We start from the raw sequence: 14,211 nt of genomic DNA on the forward strand, positions 1-14,211 counted from the left end.
AAGTGTTGCATGAGTCCAAACTTCTTCAATAACTTGTAACTCGTGGGCCTTTTTAAAGAACAGTAATTATCGGGGCCCCAACTAACTATAGTTTTAATTTCGGATTAATCTGCTGATTATTTTCTGATTGTTTGGTCAATAAAGTGTCAGAAAATTGTCCAGCCATGTTTGCCAGAGTCCAAAGTCACATCTTTGTGTCTTTATTTGTCTGACCAACTCTTCAAAACACGTGATGTTCAATGTGCAAAGACAAGAAAAAGCAAGAAAATCATCATATTTCCGAGGATGAAAATGACGATCAAAATATGTGCAGAATGCAGACGTTCATGTTCACTAGAGGATTAATCCCTCTTACTTTGGCGGTCCTTTGACACTTCCTCTAGCGCCTCCATCGGGGTCGAAAGTGATTTGTCAAATACTTTGGTTTAAGATCAAATACCTGCAAAAATAGTGACATTCAGCTTCTGCTGTATTTCGTTGTTATGTTATGCCAAAAAAGATGGTTAACGGTTTAAATCTTATACCAGCTAAACATCAGCATGTTAGCATGCCGACGTTAGCTGGAATAGCGCTGCTGGAGACTCTTGTTTATTAATTGATTCAGTGTTTAGTCAGTTAAATGTCACTTTGTTTAGAGCTCAAGATGACATCATGTTGTGTTTTGTCGAACAGTCTAAAACACTAAGATATTCATTTTACATTGACAGCAGCAGCAAAACCTCATTTAACTTCATGTAATTTAATAGTCACTGCTTGTAATCAGTCTCTAATTGTGCAAAAATACCAATAAAGTCTCCATCACCTCTTAAATCACTCAATCATCCATAAAGCAGCTGCAGCCTCGGCGACTGCTCGCTGATTGTCTGTTAAATAAGATGCATTCAGTGCAGAATCTCCCCAAAGCTCAATTTGTAAGCAGGATGTCCGTGTGAGGACAATCGCATGAGTAACGTCGATGGAAACGTTCCTCCTCCCACGATCGCCCACATCTGAAGGCAGCGGTGTGGTTGTCATGGGGGCAGCAGATTGTTTTGGTTGGTTTGGGTCGGCGAGGCCGAGGAGCTGCTCCTCTCCGCTCCGTCTTTAGAGATGTCTCTGCTCGAAGAAATCCCTTCACAGACTTCAGTCTTCAATCACATTGAACAGCTGTTGAACCATTCAGAGCATCTTCCTCTATTGAAATGAAGTACCGGTACTAGGTATTAATGTGTGTAATGTCTGTTAGATTTCAGCGATTTTACCTTTTTAAATGTCATATTAAATACTGTTCATGTTCATTCTTGGGCTGCCACTATGATAATATTTCCATTATCGATTCGTCTGTCTTTTGTCCCCCAATTTATACGCTCTACAAATATAAAACATCATGAAAAAATGCCAATAATAACTTTGCAGAGCCCAATGTGACATCTTTAAATGTCTTGTTTTGTATCAAACAGTCCAAAGCCCAAATATTCAGTTTACAGTGATGTAAGAAGAAGAAAAGCAGGAAATTCTGCCATTCGAGAAGCTGAAACCTGAGAATTTTCAGCATTGTTTCACCATTTTCCCTTGAAAAATCGATTAATACATTTTTTTCTGTTGATTGACTTTAGGTTCATGTAACCATAAATTAGTAACTGTCACCTGCTATGTTTGCTCCTCTAGTTCAGCAGTAAAGGTTTAATTCATCCATATTACAAAACACACATTTCATCCTTATTTCTTACGGACTGTCTCTTCTGTAGAAGTGAAAACTCTTCACAGTGAGGTCTCTGGATCATCACAGCGAGTGGGACATTTTCATTGATTTTCAGTTTTTCAAATTTATTTTCAATGCTTTCAGCACAACCAAAGAAATTCCTTCCCTCATACTGGCTTGGAGGCATAAATCTCAGAGACGAATTGCTCAAAAGCGCCACACATACAACTGATTGTATTTGCGTGGCTTTATAACATATGGGGTTCATTCAAAATATGTCTTTGTGTCATTTGGGGGGAATTGACCCGTTAAATAAACCAGAGAAACTGAATCCGCAATGGAAACGAATGAACATTGATGAATAGCTGACTTGACAAGCGTGACGTGCTCACTAGAGAACTAGAAAATGAACATCAGCACACGTTGGGCTTCTGGGTTTTTCTTTTCCCACTTTTGAAGTGGATTAAGATTTGTTTGATCAGGTTTTAAGTCCTTGTGGAGGAGATCTGTACGATCTCCTCCACAAGGACGTAAAGCCAGTAAACTTCTGACTTCATATTTGGACGAACTTGACTCGCGAGCAGCAGGAAGACACGGTGGTTTGGTGTTTGCCACAGTCTGTGTTCAGTCTGTGGCATGTGCTTTTCCCTCCTTGCAATGAGGCTCGATTTGGCCCTGAGAAATGTTTACATTGGAACATCAACGTTGTTGGTACTTTTTATGGAATTGTTCTCATCTTTTCAAGGCTATCTTGATACAGAATCATCTGCCCTCTTGTTTGTCGGCACTATCCACTGGTAAAATACTCTTTATTAGCATTCATTGAACCTTTGATTGCCTTTTTTACAGGCGGCAACCTCCGGTTGTGCCAAGTGAAGCCAATGAGGAAGTGTTTTAAAGCTGCATTCTCTCTAGTGTCCACCAGGGGGCGACTCCTCTGGTTGTATAGAAGTCTATAGAAAATGACTCTACTTCTCTCTTGATTTATTACCTCAGTAAACATTGTAAACATGAGTTTATGTCTCAATCTCTAGTTTCAAGTCTTCTTCAATACAGCATGATGTTCATTTAGTACATTATGGTCCATTTAGAGTCACACAGACCATAAAGCAGGGGATGCTTTAGGGGCGGGGCTTACGGTGATTGACAGGTGCTGTTCGTTGGTTGCGGAAAAACAACAACATACGGCCATTTCCCAAGATGGCGACGACGAAAAAACAATGGGTGACGTCACGATGACTACGTCCACTTCTTATTGTATGTAATAAGTGGACGTAGTCATCGTGACGTCATTCATGATTTTTTGTGATTTTGTCTCCTACTCTAGAAAAGGGTCTCTTCACTGCCGGTATGGATGGGAGGAATGATCGCAGCCACAAATCACTCCGTTTACTTTATTATCATAATATCAAACTAACAGTTTGATATTAGCTGTTTTTTAAAGTTTTGATTACATTCCATTTCCAGTAATGACTCCGATTAATGGACACTTGGCACGGTGATGTTTGACTTAACGTGGACATGTTTATCCAGTAGTTAGACTTGAACCAACGTTCCCAGCATGCCTGATGAGCGTGACATCACCTCTCCTCTTCTGTTGTTTGGATCACAAAGCAGCTGCTGAGCTCTCTACATTTCTTTCTGTTTGAGAATGTCAACAAAAACCCATCTTCATCTTAACTCTGATTGCTCCGCATAATGGTTGGTGATGGTCTCCTGGAAAAGATTAGAGGTGTCAGTTTGAAGTGAAACCGCTCTTCAAGAGAGAGAACCCTCCTGCAAATAGAAAAATCAACAATCTTTACGCTGTTTGAAACAAGAACATGTCAGTATTTTGTTTAGTTTCCAGATGTAGACTTACTTAGAAGGGTTGAATTATTGTTCATGAATTCTGTGTTCTTGTGAACTTGTTCTTTCTACAAATGCCGATGACTGAGCAGTACTGACGTGATGAACCTTTGGATGGGGTTCTCATGGAAACACCCTCCGCTGATGTGATTGGCACCTAGTTTTTCTTTTCCTCTCCGTTTCTAAATTCGTCCGCTACGCTCTTGTAAATCTCGTGACCTAATGTGGTAAATATTTGGTTGTGCCTTGTGTGCGTTCGTTAATGTTTCCTACCACATTTTATACAAATGCAATCATCAACAAAACATGTTCGTGGCTTTTCACGCATTGACGGTGCTGAAGTTTCCTCCTGTGGTAGCTTTGGCTCATTCGGACTGCTGCCTTTACTTTGATACCTTTTTATTCTGCTACTCATCTCAAGTGTTACAGTTACAATGACTTTCCCTGGAACTTAAGGTTCCTGGTACTTGTTTCCCAGGTACTAAAGTAGATGAAAGTACAGAAGTCAGACGTGCTTTGGTTCAGCTTTAGATTAAAAAATGATATAAAAGAGATTAAATGTGAGGCTGAGTTTGTCTCTAGTGACTTTAGTGTGTGTGTGTGTGTGTGTGTGTGTGTGTGTGTGTGTGTGTGTGTGTGTGTGTGTGTGTGTGTGTGTGTGTGTGTGTGTGTGTGTGTGTGTGTGTGTGTGTGTGTGTGTGTGTGTGTGTGTGTGTGTGTGTGTGAGGGACGTGGTGCAGGCGATGTGTGACGTTGATGGCTTTCCTGCAGATGCACAGCGACTATAAAATGTCATCCCCCATGAACAATGTAATGTTTGCCACGTTGTACAAATGCTCTGTTTCCATTGCTCAAAGTAAATGAATCTCCTCTAACGGAACATCTCATTTACGTGTCGCCGGCCTTCTTTTATCCGACATGAAAGGATCTCTTAAACAGATGATCAGTTGCAGACACCCCTGTCCTTCCTGTCATCTGCAGAGGGAACATGGTGCGCTGTGCTGCCTCAATGGGGCCTGACGTCTAGTTTGAAATGCACCGTATTTATCGTCATGACGTATTTATATGTAAACTTCATGCCCTCTGTGCAGCGGAGCCACTGTTGACAGGTATTGATGGCCAGCCGGCTCGTCTGCAGAGGAAGTCATTTACTGCTCGTCTGTTCCCAGTTGAATGTGATGCAGTTGGTGGACGTTAGCGCTGCCGTATTTCACTCATTTACTGTGGAAATTAGCCTTAAATTAGGAACGGGTTTCACGTCAACTTTTTTACAATCATTTAACATTTCCTCATAGACTGACCAGATATTTTTATTAGACCGTTTCTCGATGAGAACGATCGCTTCATGCTCCCACACATTTTCCATATGTCCTCGTCCAAGTTGAGACCGCAGAGTTCCTGCAGCTGTGTGCATGAAAGCGCTGTGTAGCTGCTTAACTGAGGCCAGACTGAGTAGCCTCTGTGAAGACGGCCATCTCCCACAGTGGGGGTGAAATGTCAGCTGGATGGAATGAGAGAAGGCCTGGAAACCAGGTAAAGCTCAGCAGGCGGTGCCACTGCAGTAATGCTCGAACTTATCCGGCACTGGTTTCAGCCGGAGCTTTTTAAAGGCACAAAATGACGTGTTTGGAGCCACAATATGAAACTACCGTCACAGCAGAATCAGCTGTGCATGAAGAAAACTGAAGAGAAGGTTATCCTTGTTTATAAGCTACAAAAGATGGTGTACATCATCTTATAGGCCGGCAAATACTGGATTTTTTAAAGATATTTCTATCGATTTTGGGCAGTTTAAAAAATGTGATATACTATCGGCTGATTTTTTTGATTTTGTGACTAAGATACCGATCACATGTTACCCTTTATAGACTATGTAATCCAGACTCTGTTTGTAAATGAATTCAACAGATTTATCTGGTTAAACTGCAGCAAATATGGATTGAAGCAGAAACCACTGAGAGAAAGATTGAAAACGGTTACACAACTTTACTTCTAATTTCCTAGTGAAATAAGTCTGTGTCTCTTCAGTACAAGTACTATTGACATTAAATGATCTTAAACTCACAGACACACACAGTCTGTAGCAAAGGTAGCCATTGCTTTGCTTTGATGGGTCACGATTCAAAAATGTAGCAAAACACTTTTTAACTGCATTCGTTGCTCAAACAGACTGTTATTCAAAAGTTAGAAGCTGAACTGTTCCATAGAAATATCCCGAACACAACGTTCAACAAACGTGCACGTTTCCACCGGCTTCTTGAGTTGGCAAGCTGCAGCATCGTTGTGACGATATATTGTGCACACAGAATTCTCTGCTTTATCATTTATTTGAAGTAAAGATTGTGAAGTTATTTATCATCAAGTAGTCGGCAAATACAGCCAAAGGTGAGTTTATGTTAAACTTCTTCTTTAATCTACTCCTGAGTTTCCTCTCTTTATTTCAGGACTCTCTTTTTAAGTTTAATAACCTCCGAACGTCTTCGCTTTACACACCGGGTCCACAGAGGCATGCAGCCCCGACAAAAGACTCCTAACGCAGTCGATGCACGTCGTTCATGTTTCTTTGTCTGTTTTAATTGACGATGATAATTTCTCCTCCAAACTCAATAAAACCATTAACTCAACAAATTGGATCGTCGACGCCAGACGCGCGTTCCTTTTGTAAAGCCGGGGCTGTGTTTTGAACCTGTTCAAGTGTTGGGAGTTCTCTGAACACTTTTAATATGAATTAAGATAATATATTCATTTATTGGGAGGTCATTGTCGGACGATTGGTCCACCACTTTGTTCAAGACTGAAATATCTCGACCTGTTGGATCTATTGCTGTGAAACGTTGAAACGTTCATAGTCTCCAGAGGATGCACTGCCTTTGATGATCCACTGACTTTTTCCTTTAGCGCCACGAGGTGGACGTCTGTTTTTAAGATCATTTCTCAAAAAGTATTTGATGCATTGTCATCAAACTTAGTACACACATTTCCTGTTTTGTGTCGGCCGTAAAAACCTCGGCGAGCGCTTAACATTTCATTTTGTGTATATTCTCTGCAAAAGTGTGTTTTATTAGTGTTCAGTAGAAATGGAGCCAACTGGCCTTATATAATGCATTCATGATATGAATTGTGTGCGTCATGCTTTGTGTCATGCTTCTCATCGCTGTGACATTAACTGCGGTGACGAATGACTGATCACTGATCGCATGGCCCTGTGGTTGATTAAGCTCCAACTCAACCCGGCCAAACACAGCTGTTAACAAAGGGTCAGTCTGTACGGCTCGTTCACCCAGTGTCAATACAATCCCTCAACTGATGCCTGCACGTGCAGATCCTCTTAATCTAAAGCACACAAGCTCATGAGAGCTACCGTGCCGAGACAACAAAGGGGTCTCCGTGCACAGTTTGCTCGTCTGTGGTTCTGGTGGCATCCTCCGGAGCGACCTGAGAGGGATTTGCGAAGCACTTCAGAGCCATATTAGTTCATGTTTGTGTGAGCTGTGACGTCTCTGGTCTGCTCAGCGTCTGCACATGGCCCGGCGCTCACTCCGAGTCGGACTGGTGAGGTTGTAACGCCACATATGAGGATGCTCGGTGTCTTTATTTCAGCCTCCAGCATCGGAGGAGCAGCTGTAATCATGCAACAATCTGTTTGTAGGCAGATACAGATTCTCGCAACTGTCACGACTTTACAAGAGTCATTAAAACGAATGAGGTCGTCTAAGAAGGAGCTGAGCTGTGCTGCTGTGTTTATGAGTTACTGACAGTTTGTTGATCATAAATCTGGTGACCCAGCGCTGGAAAAACCCTCTCAATGTAGAAGACTAGAGCAACAGATACGGTACAACATGATTCTGTGCATCCAGGATAAAGCACTCAAGTATTCACTGCCCTTGGCAGTTTTACAACATTGAATACATATATTTATATTAAGTATAATTAATGTGGCTTTTTGATACTGATTATTTAAAAAAGTGAAAACGGATCTACAAACTGTCAATAAAAGACGAAACTCACCTTATTAGAATGAACCTGAATCAGCTCCGCTGCATCCAGTTGGTTTTAGACGTCCCGTAGGTTGTTAAATGAAAATCAACGGAGTGCAGTTCTTAATTGATTGCATTATAAATACATCTGTAGCTGCAAGATCCAAATTTAGTTTGCTTAACATTGCGACAAAACCTCCACCGTGAAGACGAAGGAACACTTCGAACCACTAAAGGAAGCTGAAGTTCATGAAAGAGTAAATCTAAACCATGCAGACTGGACGTTCCTGGTGACCGTCACTGACGAGAGCTGCATGTGCAACCGCTGCACAAAAACTAACTATTTAAAGAGTAATCAATCAAACAACACATTTCAACTTTGTTTCCCTGTTCTTTCTTAGTTTTGTACTCTTTCACTAAAGAAAGATCAAACTGTTCATTTACCTCCTACGTTAACGCCTCTATCTAAAAACAGTAATTATAGAGCTTCATAATTCAACATTCTGTAACTAACAATGTAAATATTTCCCTGTAATCCATGTCCACATGAAACATGACTCTTTCATTGGCTCTTTCCACGTTGTTGCATATAAACAGCATTTTGTACGTATCAACATGCATGTTTTTGGTCGCATGTTTTGCCCATAAATGAAAAAAAAGTCAGTTTCTTGTAATTTATATTCATGTTGGAAAAAACCCCAAAACATTCACTGACCTCATGGGTCATTTTAAGTGAACGGTTGAGCCCAAACTACCCATGACCCACTCGCTCTATGGTTACAACCCCGTCCAACGGGCAGACCGGAGACTCTTTGCTTTTCTTTGTGTCACTTTCAGCCTGTTGAGGTTATAGAGGACTGCACCGAGTGCACGTCAGCCCCTGTATGGACGGGGTATGATCCGGTTTCGTCTTTAGTGACAGAAGAATATTTTAGTGCACTTAAAGAGAGAAAAAAGTAATCTTTGAGTTTCTTGAAAAAGGAAATTGAGTGTCTCAAAAACTGAATGCCAATTCTTTGTTTTCATTATTGATAAATCTGCTGATTATTTCTCCATTAAGCAATTAATTGGTCATTAAAAACTCAAAACTACCATCTTCATATCACTCGTTGGGTCCGAATCAAAAGATCAGAACCCCAGTCAACCCTTTGTTTACAGCTGCAGTAGCTTTAGTTTGTACGTGAACACTGTTCTGTGCTGGTGCTTGAGCCTCATGGGTTGTATTTCAGTGCAGTACATGTGAAGCACGGTAGGCCTTGCATTTAAAAGACCAGATCCCCGGGCTCTTCTGAAGCTGAGGAGAATATTAGATTGAACGAATGTTACAGGTTTCATGCGTTCATCCTCCTGCCTCTGTGAGTGGAGCCTCTTCATCGCACACTTGAACTCAGACATGCTCATATTCATGTCCTGTGCTGACGAACAGACACTTGCTGTTTTTGCATCTCGTGGCGTCGTTGACCCGACCGTCCCGCAATGAACGTCCTGCTCATCATCTGTCAAATGTATGAGAAATGAACCGTGTCTGTTTCAGAAGCAACTGTCCGAGAGAGAGAGAGAACATTTCCTCCAGGAAATAAGAAAATTGGCTTCGCTCGTAAACGTCCACTTCTGCACTTTTTTATCAATGCGTCACCAACTGGACAATCACTGGAGCTCTTCAATCAGGGGACGTGCCACACATGTATTTGATTAAGAGTGCTTTCATGCATAGCAGTAATAAAATGTGGTTGGATATCCATCACTGTGACAGAGCTGGTGGAAGAGTCACATGTGAGGGATTTGTGCAAAGTATGGAAATCAGAAGCAGTTGTTTGTAGGGATTTCCTCAAATATAATATGTTTGAGGAAAGAGAACACTGATTGTTCTTTATTTGCGCGGGGAGACGATCGTAAATCATTACTGCAAACTCATTGACGGGAAACTGTCTGTCTGCTGTCTACATTCGGACTTAACGTTCCTCTCATTGCCGGCTTCCCCCTCTAATTTTCCTGCGCAACCACGAACGCTGCTCGCTCCGTCATGACTCCCAGTAACACTGGCATCTCATTTAAAGGCAGCAGAGAGGGAGGGGGAAATGATGGCTATTTAAGGGTTGGAGTCTAAGCAATTGGGGGTCTGACCTAAACTACTGCTCACACTTTAAAAGACATTTACTCACACTCTCTCACTCTCTCCCCCCCTCCCTCTCTCTCTCCCTCTCTCTCTCTCTCTCTCTCTGTCAGTAAAAGAGCTGAACTCCAGTCTGAGCTGTGAAGGAGCGATAAGGGAGCTGGCTGAGGGAGGACTGACTGACAGAGCTGCTACCTTGCTGGAGAGGCTGCAGTTGTCACAACAGAGCAAAGCATCACTTTTTATTTGGCCTCAATGAACGCGTGAAGACTCGGAGGAGCGCCGCATCCAACCTGCAAGTGCTTGTGACAGGTAGGAAGATATATTTATCGACATTTCCTTGGAATTCATGTCTATTTTCTTGACCTGTGCATTGTTCTTGAATTATTGTTTCCATATTAGAAGTGTATACAATAGCGGTTACATACCTTTCTTCAGCAGTCTAGCGCAGGTTACTACGATACCAGAAGGCGTTATTGGAAGTATATTCTCAGAGTATACTGCAACCTCTTCCTCAGTCTCTCTCTCACACACACACACACACACACACACACACACACACAGAGCAGCCAATGCAGGATCAGAGATGACTGACTGCTGAGGGAGTAGAACAAGTGGAAGCTTTGATCAGCAGCCAGCACGCTTCAAGCCAAAAAGATTCTCTCCGATTTTTGTCAGGTTGTAGATCAATACTCCTAAAAGTAAAAATAAAGTGTGTGTGTGTGTGTGTGTGTGTGTGTGTGTGTGTGTGTGTGTGTGTGTGTGTGTGTGTGTGTGTGTGTGTGTGTGTGTGTGTGTGTGTGTGTGTGTGTGTGTGTGTGTGTGTGTGTGTGTGTGTGTGTGTGTCTGCTTCCTCTGGTTGCAGCTTTGCAGCCTGATGATTCATCACATTACCTTCTGCAATGCGATTCTGTTTTCATCGTGTGTCGTTTTTCCATCATGGAGATTAAATTCAAGGGAAAAGTGGATGGCAGCGTCTGCCAGTGTGGGCAAGGAGAACAAAAAACCCGACTTCATCCATGCCATCCATTAGCTCCGCTTAATTGAAATCAAAGTCTGGCTTTCGGTGGTTTTAGCTTCTGAATGTTTTCAGCGGAGGAAGATTGTAATCATTTAGTTCCTTTTTAGTTTCGTCCCCATGACTCGTATCTGCGTCATGTCTCGTCTTCAGTGTGGGGACGTCTTCCTGCCTCTCTGCTATGTGCTGCTGGCCGTCCTGGGATGTGTCCGTGCAGCAGAGGGAGGAAGCGTCTCCGTGAAACAAAACCACAGTCTGAGGGACAGCTGGTTTAATAGCCCGAGCCCCCCCCCCCCCCCCCCCCCTGTGCACTCAAAGAGCCAGGGGTCGATCATAACTCAACATCACACTTCTTAAATGTGTTGGACTTCAGGGTCAGTTGAGCGACGGCGCTTGTGTGGGCTGAGGATGTTGTGACGGGCTTACTCGTCCAATAATCCACGTCGCTCGTTGTCCTCATCACATTTGTGAAGCTGAAGCCAGCAGATTTGGGGGCTTTTTTGCTTGAAAAATTACTGAAACAACGATCAAACGATCAAAATGGTTTAATTTTCATGCTCCAAAGAAGGAAAGAGAAGTCTCTTTTTACAAATCGTTAAGCTCTTTCTCCTTGATTGAGGAGAGACCCGATGCTTGCAAATTGAAAGTGAAGTCTGTTCCGGCTCACATGGGAACACCTAAAGCTCCGGTTTATTATTCTTAAAGGAACACTTCATCTGTCCAGCAGTGGGGGAAATGTGCAATATGCTGGTGAGGTGTTACGGTTTCTGCTATTGTCGTATCTGCTACAGTAACGAGTCCCAATTAGCTTTTCTTGAGCTGTGCCAGAAGGATCAGACAAATAAAAAAAAAAAAGCTAAAATATCACAGATGAACAAACCAGCAGATGCACCAGATTAATGTTCGCTGCGCTGAGTCCTGACACGCCGCCGTCGGCCACAAATGTTTTCCGTAAGTGCGTCCAGACTGCAGACGCGATGCACTCGTGCTGCTCCCGTTGATGTGAAACGAAGACGACCTCGTCTGTGTCTCGTCACCAGAAGCTCTTCAGCCGGCTGATTTGCACAAAGATGATCAGAGACGACGCACGCGTGTCACACTTTCACTTCTTGCCTGGAAACCAAACAAGAACCACTGTGCGCCTTCTTTCTTTTTTTGACTACGCAAAACAGATGTCGGCAGTCCGGGGCCAACATTCCCAGTTTCTCTTTTCCACACGGAAAAGTTCCCTTCTGTCTGCCAGCACGAGGGAAGAGTACTAAAGCTACAGCACCTCTGGATTATAGCTTAGTGAACAGGTTATGTTCATTTCAATTTATCTCTCCAAATTGTCTTCCCATGTCCCGTAGTCTCATCAGGTGTCCTCGGTCAACCCCTCGTCTCCTTTAAAAGACGTTAACTTGGCTTTTTACTGGAAGCATTATGTCTACAGTATGAAACTCTGTGTATGAATCCTATTTGATGTCTTTAGAAAATGCATAGAATAGCTAGACGGAGGCACTTTTGAGCATCTTCAGCTGAAACGTGTGCCGATGATGTTTTTATAAGATTCATTCTTTACCTCCGAGGCCTGCAAACGATCCCTCTTTGTGTCTTGTGAAGTTTTCTAGAAGGAGATCAGAAACATATCGACAGACTCGGCTTTTCTGATTTACAACCTGCCACAACCTGCCTTTTATCCCACCACTCGCCAGATGTGCGAGGGTTTGTAAAACTCGAGCTCAGGTTTCCATCTGTGTCTTAGGTGGTGGGGGTGCAAAAACAAAAAATGCTGGTGAGGAGAAAGAAAAGGTCAGAGGTCAGGGTGAGAAAGGAGAGGAGAGAGGATTGATGAGAGGGGTTAAGAGGTACTGTGGTGACAGTAAGTATTTGTTTGATTTAGGGAATAAATCATGCAGCCTGTCGTCCAAATATAATCAAGTAAAAAAAAAAAAAAACACGAAAAAAGGAAGAAATAGAAAGTTAAGGACAACGGTGAACTCTGAAACCACAAAATGTCCTGTCAGCTTGTTGCTGTTGGCCAACAGCCCGACATTATATGGTCTGTTGATTCCTGCTTCTTAATCTGTTTTACTGCTTTTCCCCAAATATAAATCTTTAGCAGGAAATATTCATCACTACCTGTGAAGAGCTCCTGCATATTTTGGAAAGAAAGATGAATACACACGGGTTCATTCTGCCCATCAACCCTGAACCTTGTGACTGTAGTTTGTTTATTTAGATTCTGATGAAGTAGAAGATATTCAGAGTTTTGGTTTGAGTTTTGCAGCATTCATGTCAAATGGGATGGATGGTAGAGATTCCCATGTTGTCCGTTTCAACTTGACGTCATAACAATGGAGCTATGGAGTCTTTGGTTTTAACAGCTTTTTTTTCTATACAGCGAACTCCTGCACCCACGGTGGCTTGCGGTATTGTGTTGTCAGTTAGAAATGTCGCACAAACTGTAAATAATAATCAGACTGACTCACAGAAACAAAAGAAGTCTTGGGTGGGCCACAGAAGAAGCCTGGAGTCAGTTTGAATAGTGTGAAGGGCTCCTGGTTCCTCTGACTGTTTGTTCCAATGAACACATTTGAATGCATTTGTTGCAGCGTTGCAGTGGGAATTAGAAAAGTGCAGTAATATCAATATAAAAAAAGCATCATAACTTCATATCGTTGATTGTTTAGCAACTGCAGGTAAATACTTCTGAGACACTTCACGCTTAAGACTTAATGAATTCTGCCATTACCAAACCATTGGGTTTATAACTGGACCCATTTGTCTTAAACAGTGTTTTTTGGCTTGTGACCCATAAAAAGAAAGCATCTCTGTTTCAAAACTATCCGACGATTGGCTCTCTTATTGGCTTCTTCCATCAGCTGCGGAATCAGCCAGGATGGAAACATCAGGTAGCAAGTGAAGTTCCCGAGTGTAAAAATCCTTAATATGTTTTGACTAATCGTTGCAGCTTTACATTTGTGTGATGGAATACCTTCATTCTGTCTTACAGAACCCTCACCTTAACTTGGCCTTCATTCAGAGGTTCAAACGGATATTTATTTCACTAATCCCACATCTAACATGGGCACACGAGGCGTCCTGAGCTGCCTCCTCCTCACCGCTTTGCTCAGTTTATCAAACGCTGGTCTCGTTAAGCAAATCCTCCGGCATCGACGACGGACTCCGGAGCCCTCTCAAGAACGGAACATCACGCTGCCGAGTGCGGACCATCCCGTGGTGTTCAACCACGTCTACAACATCAATGTTCCCGCCAGTTCCCTGTGCTCGGTGGACCTGGACGCTCCGGGGAGCACGCAGCTCCGTCCCAAAGATGCAGCCGTGTCCTCGGGCGAGCACATCGCCGAGCACACGCTCGATGGGGAGAACCAGATCGTCTTCACCCACCGCATCAACGTACCTCGGCAGGCCTGTGGTTGTGCCGAAGACCTGCCCGGCCTGAAAGTCCTCATGAGCCGACTGGAGATGCTTGAAGGAGAAGTTTCAGCACTTAGAGATCAGTGCAGCGGCGACGGGCCCTGCTGCGGTGCACAGGTCACGGGTAGGTGTGGTTTGTCTGTCGTGCTTTGTC

General features: G+C 43.0%; 1 protein-coding gene across 2 annotated transcripts in view; it reads left to right on the forward strand.

Moving 5' to 3' along the window:
- The window catches only part of LOC306792817 (tenascin-like), a 41,609-nt gene that overhangs the window by 8,964 nt on the left and 18,434 nt on the right, over window positions 1-14,211 (forward strand). For both annotated transcript variants that reach the window (XM_079290151.1, XM_079290152.1), the window contains exons 2-3: window positions 9,733-9,931; window positions 13,633-14,181. In XM_079290151.1, the coding sequence (XP_079146277.1) occupies window positions 13,704-14,181 (478 nt within the window). In that variant the 5' untranslated portion in view covers window positions 9,733-9,931; window positions 13,633-13,703. The remainder of the gene's footprint in view (window positions 1-9,732; window positions 9,932-13,632; window positions 14,182-14,211) is intronic.

Source organism: Melanostigma gelatinosum, assembly GCF_949748355.1.
Source record: "Melanostigma gelatinosum genome assembly, chromosome: 18".
Taxonomy (NCBI): domain Eukaryota; kingdom Metazoa; phylum Chordata; class Actinopteri; order Perciformes; family Zoarcidae; genus Melanostigma; species Melanostigma gelatinosum.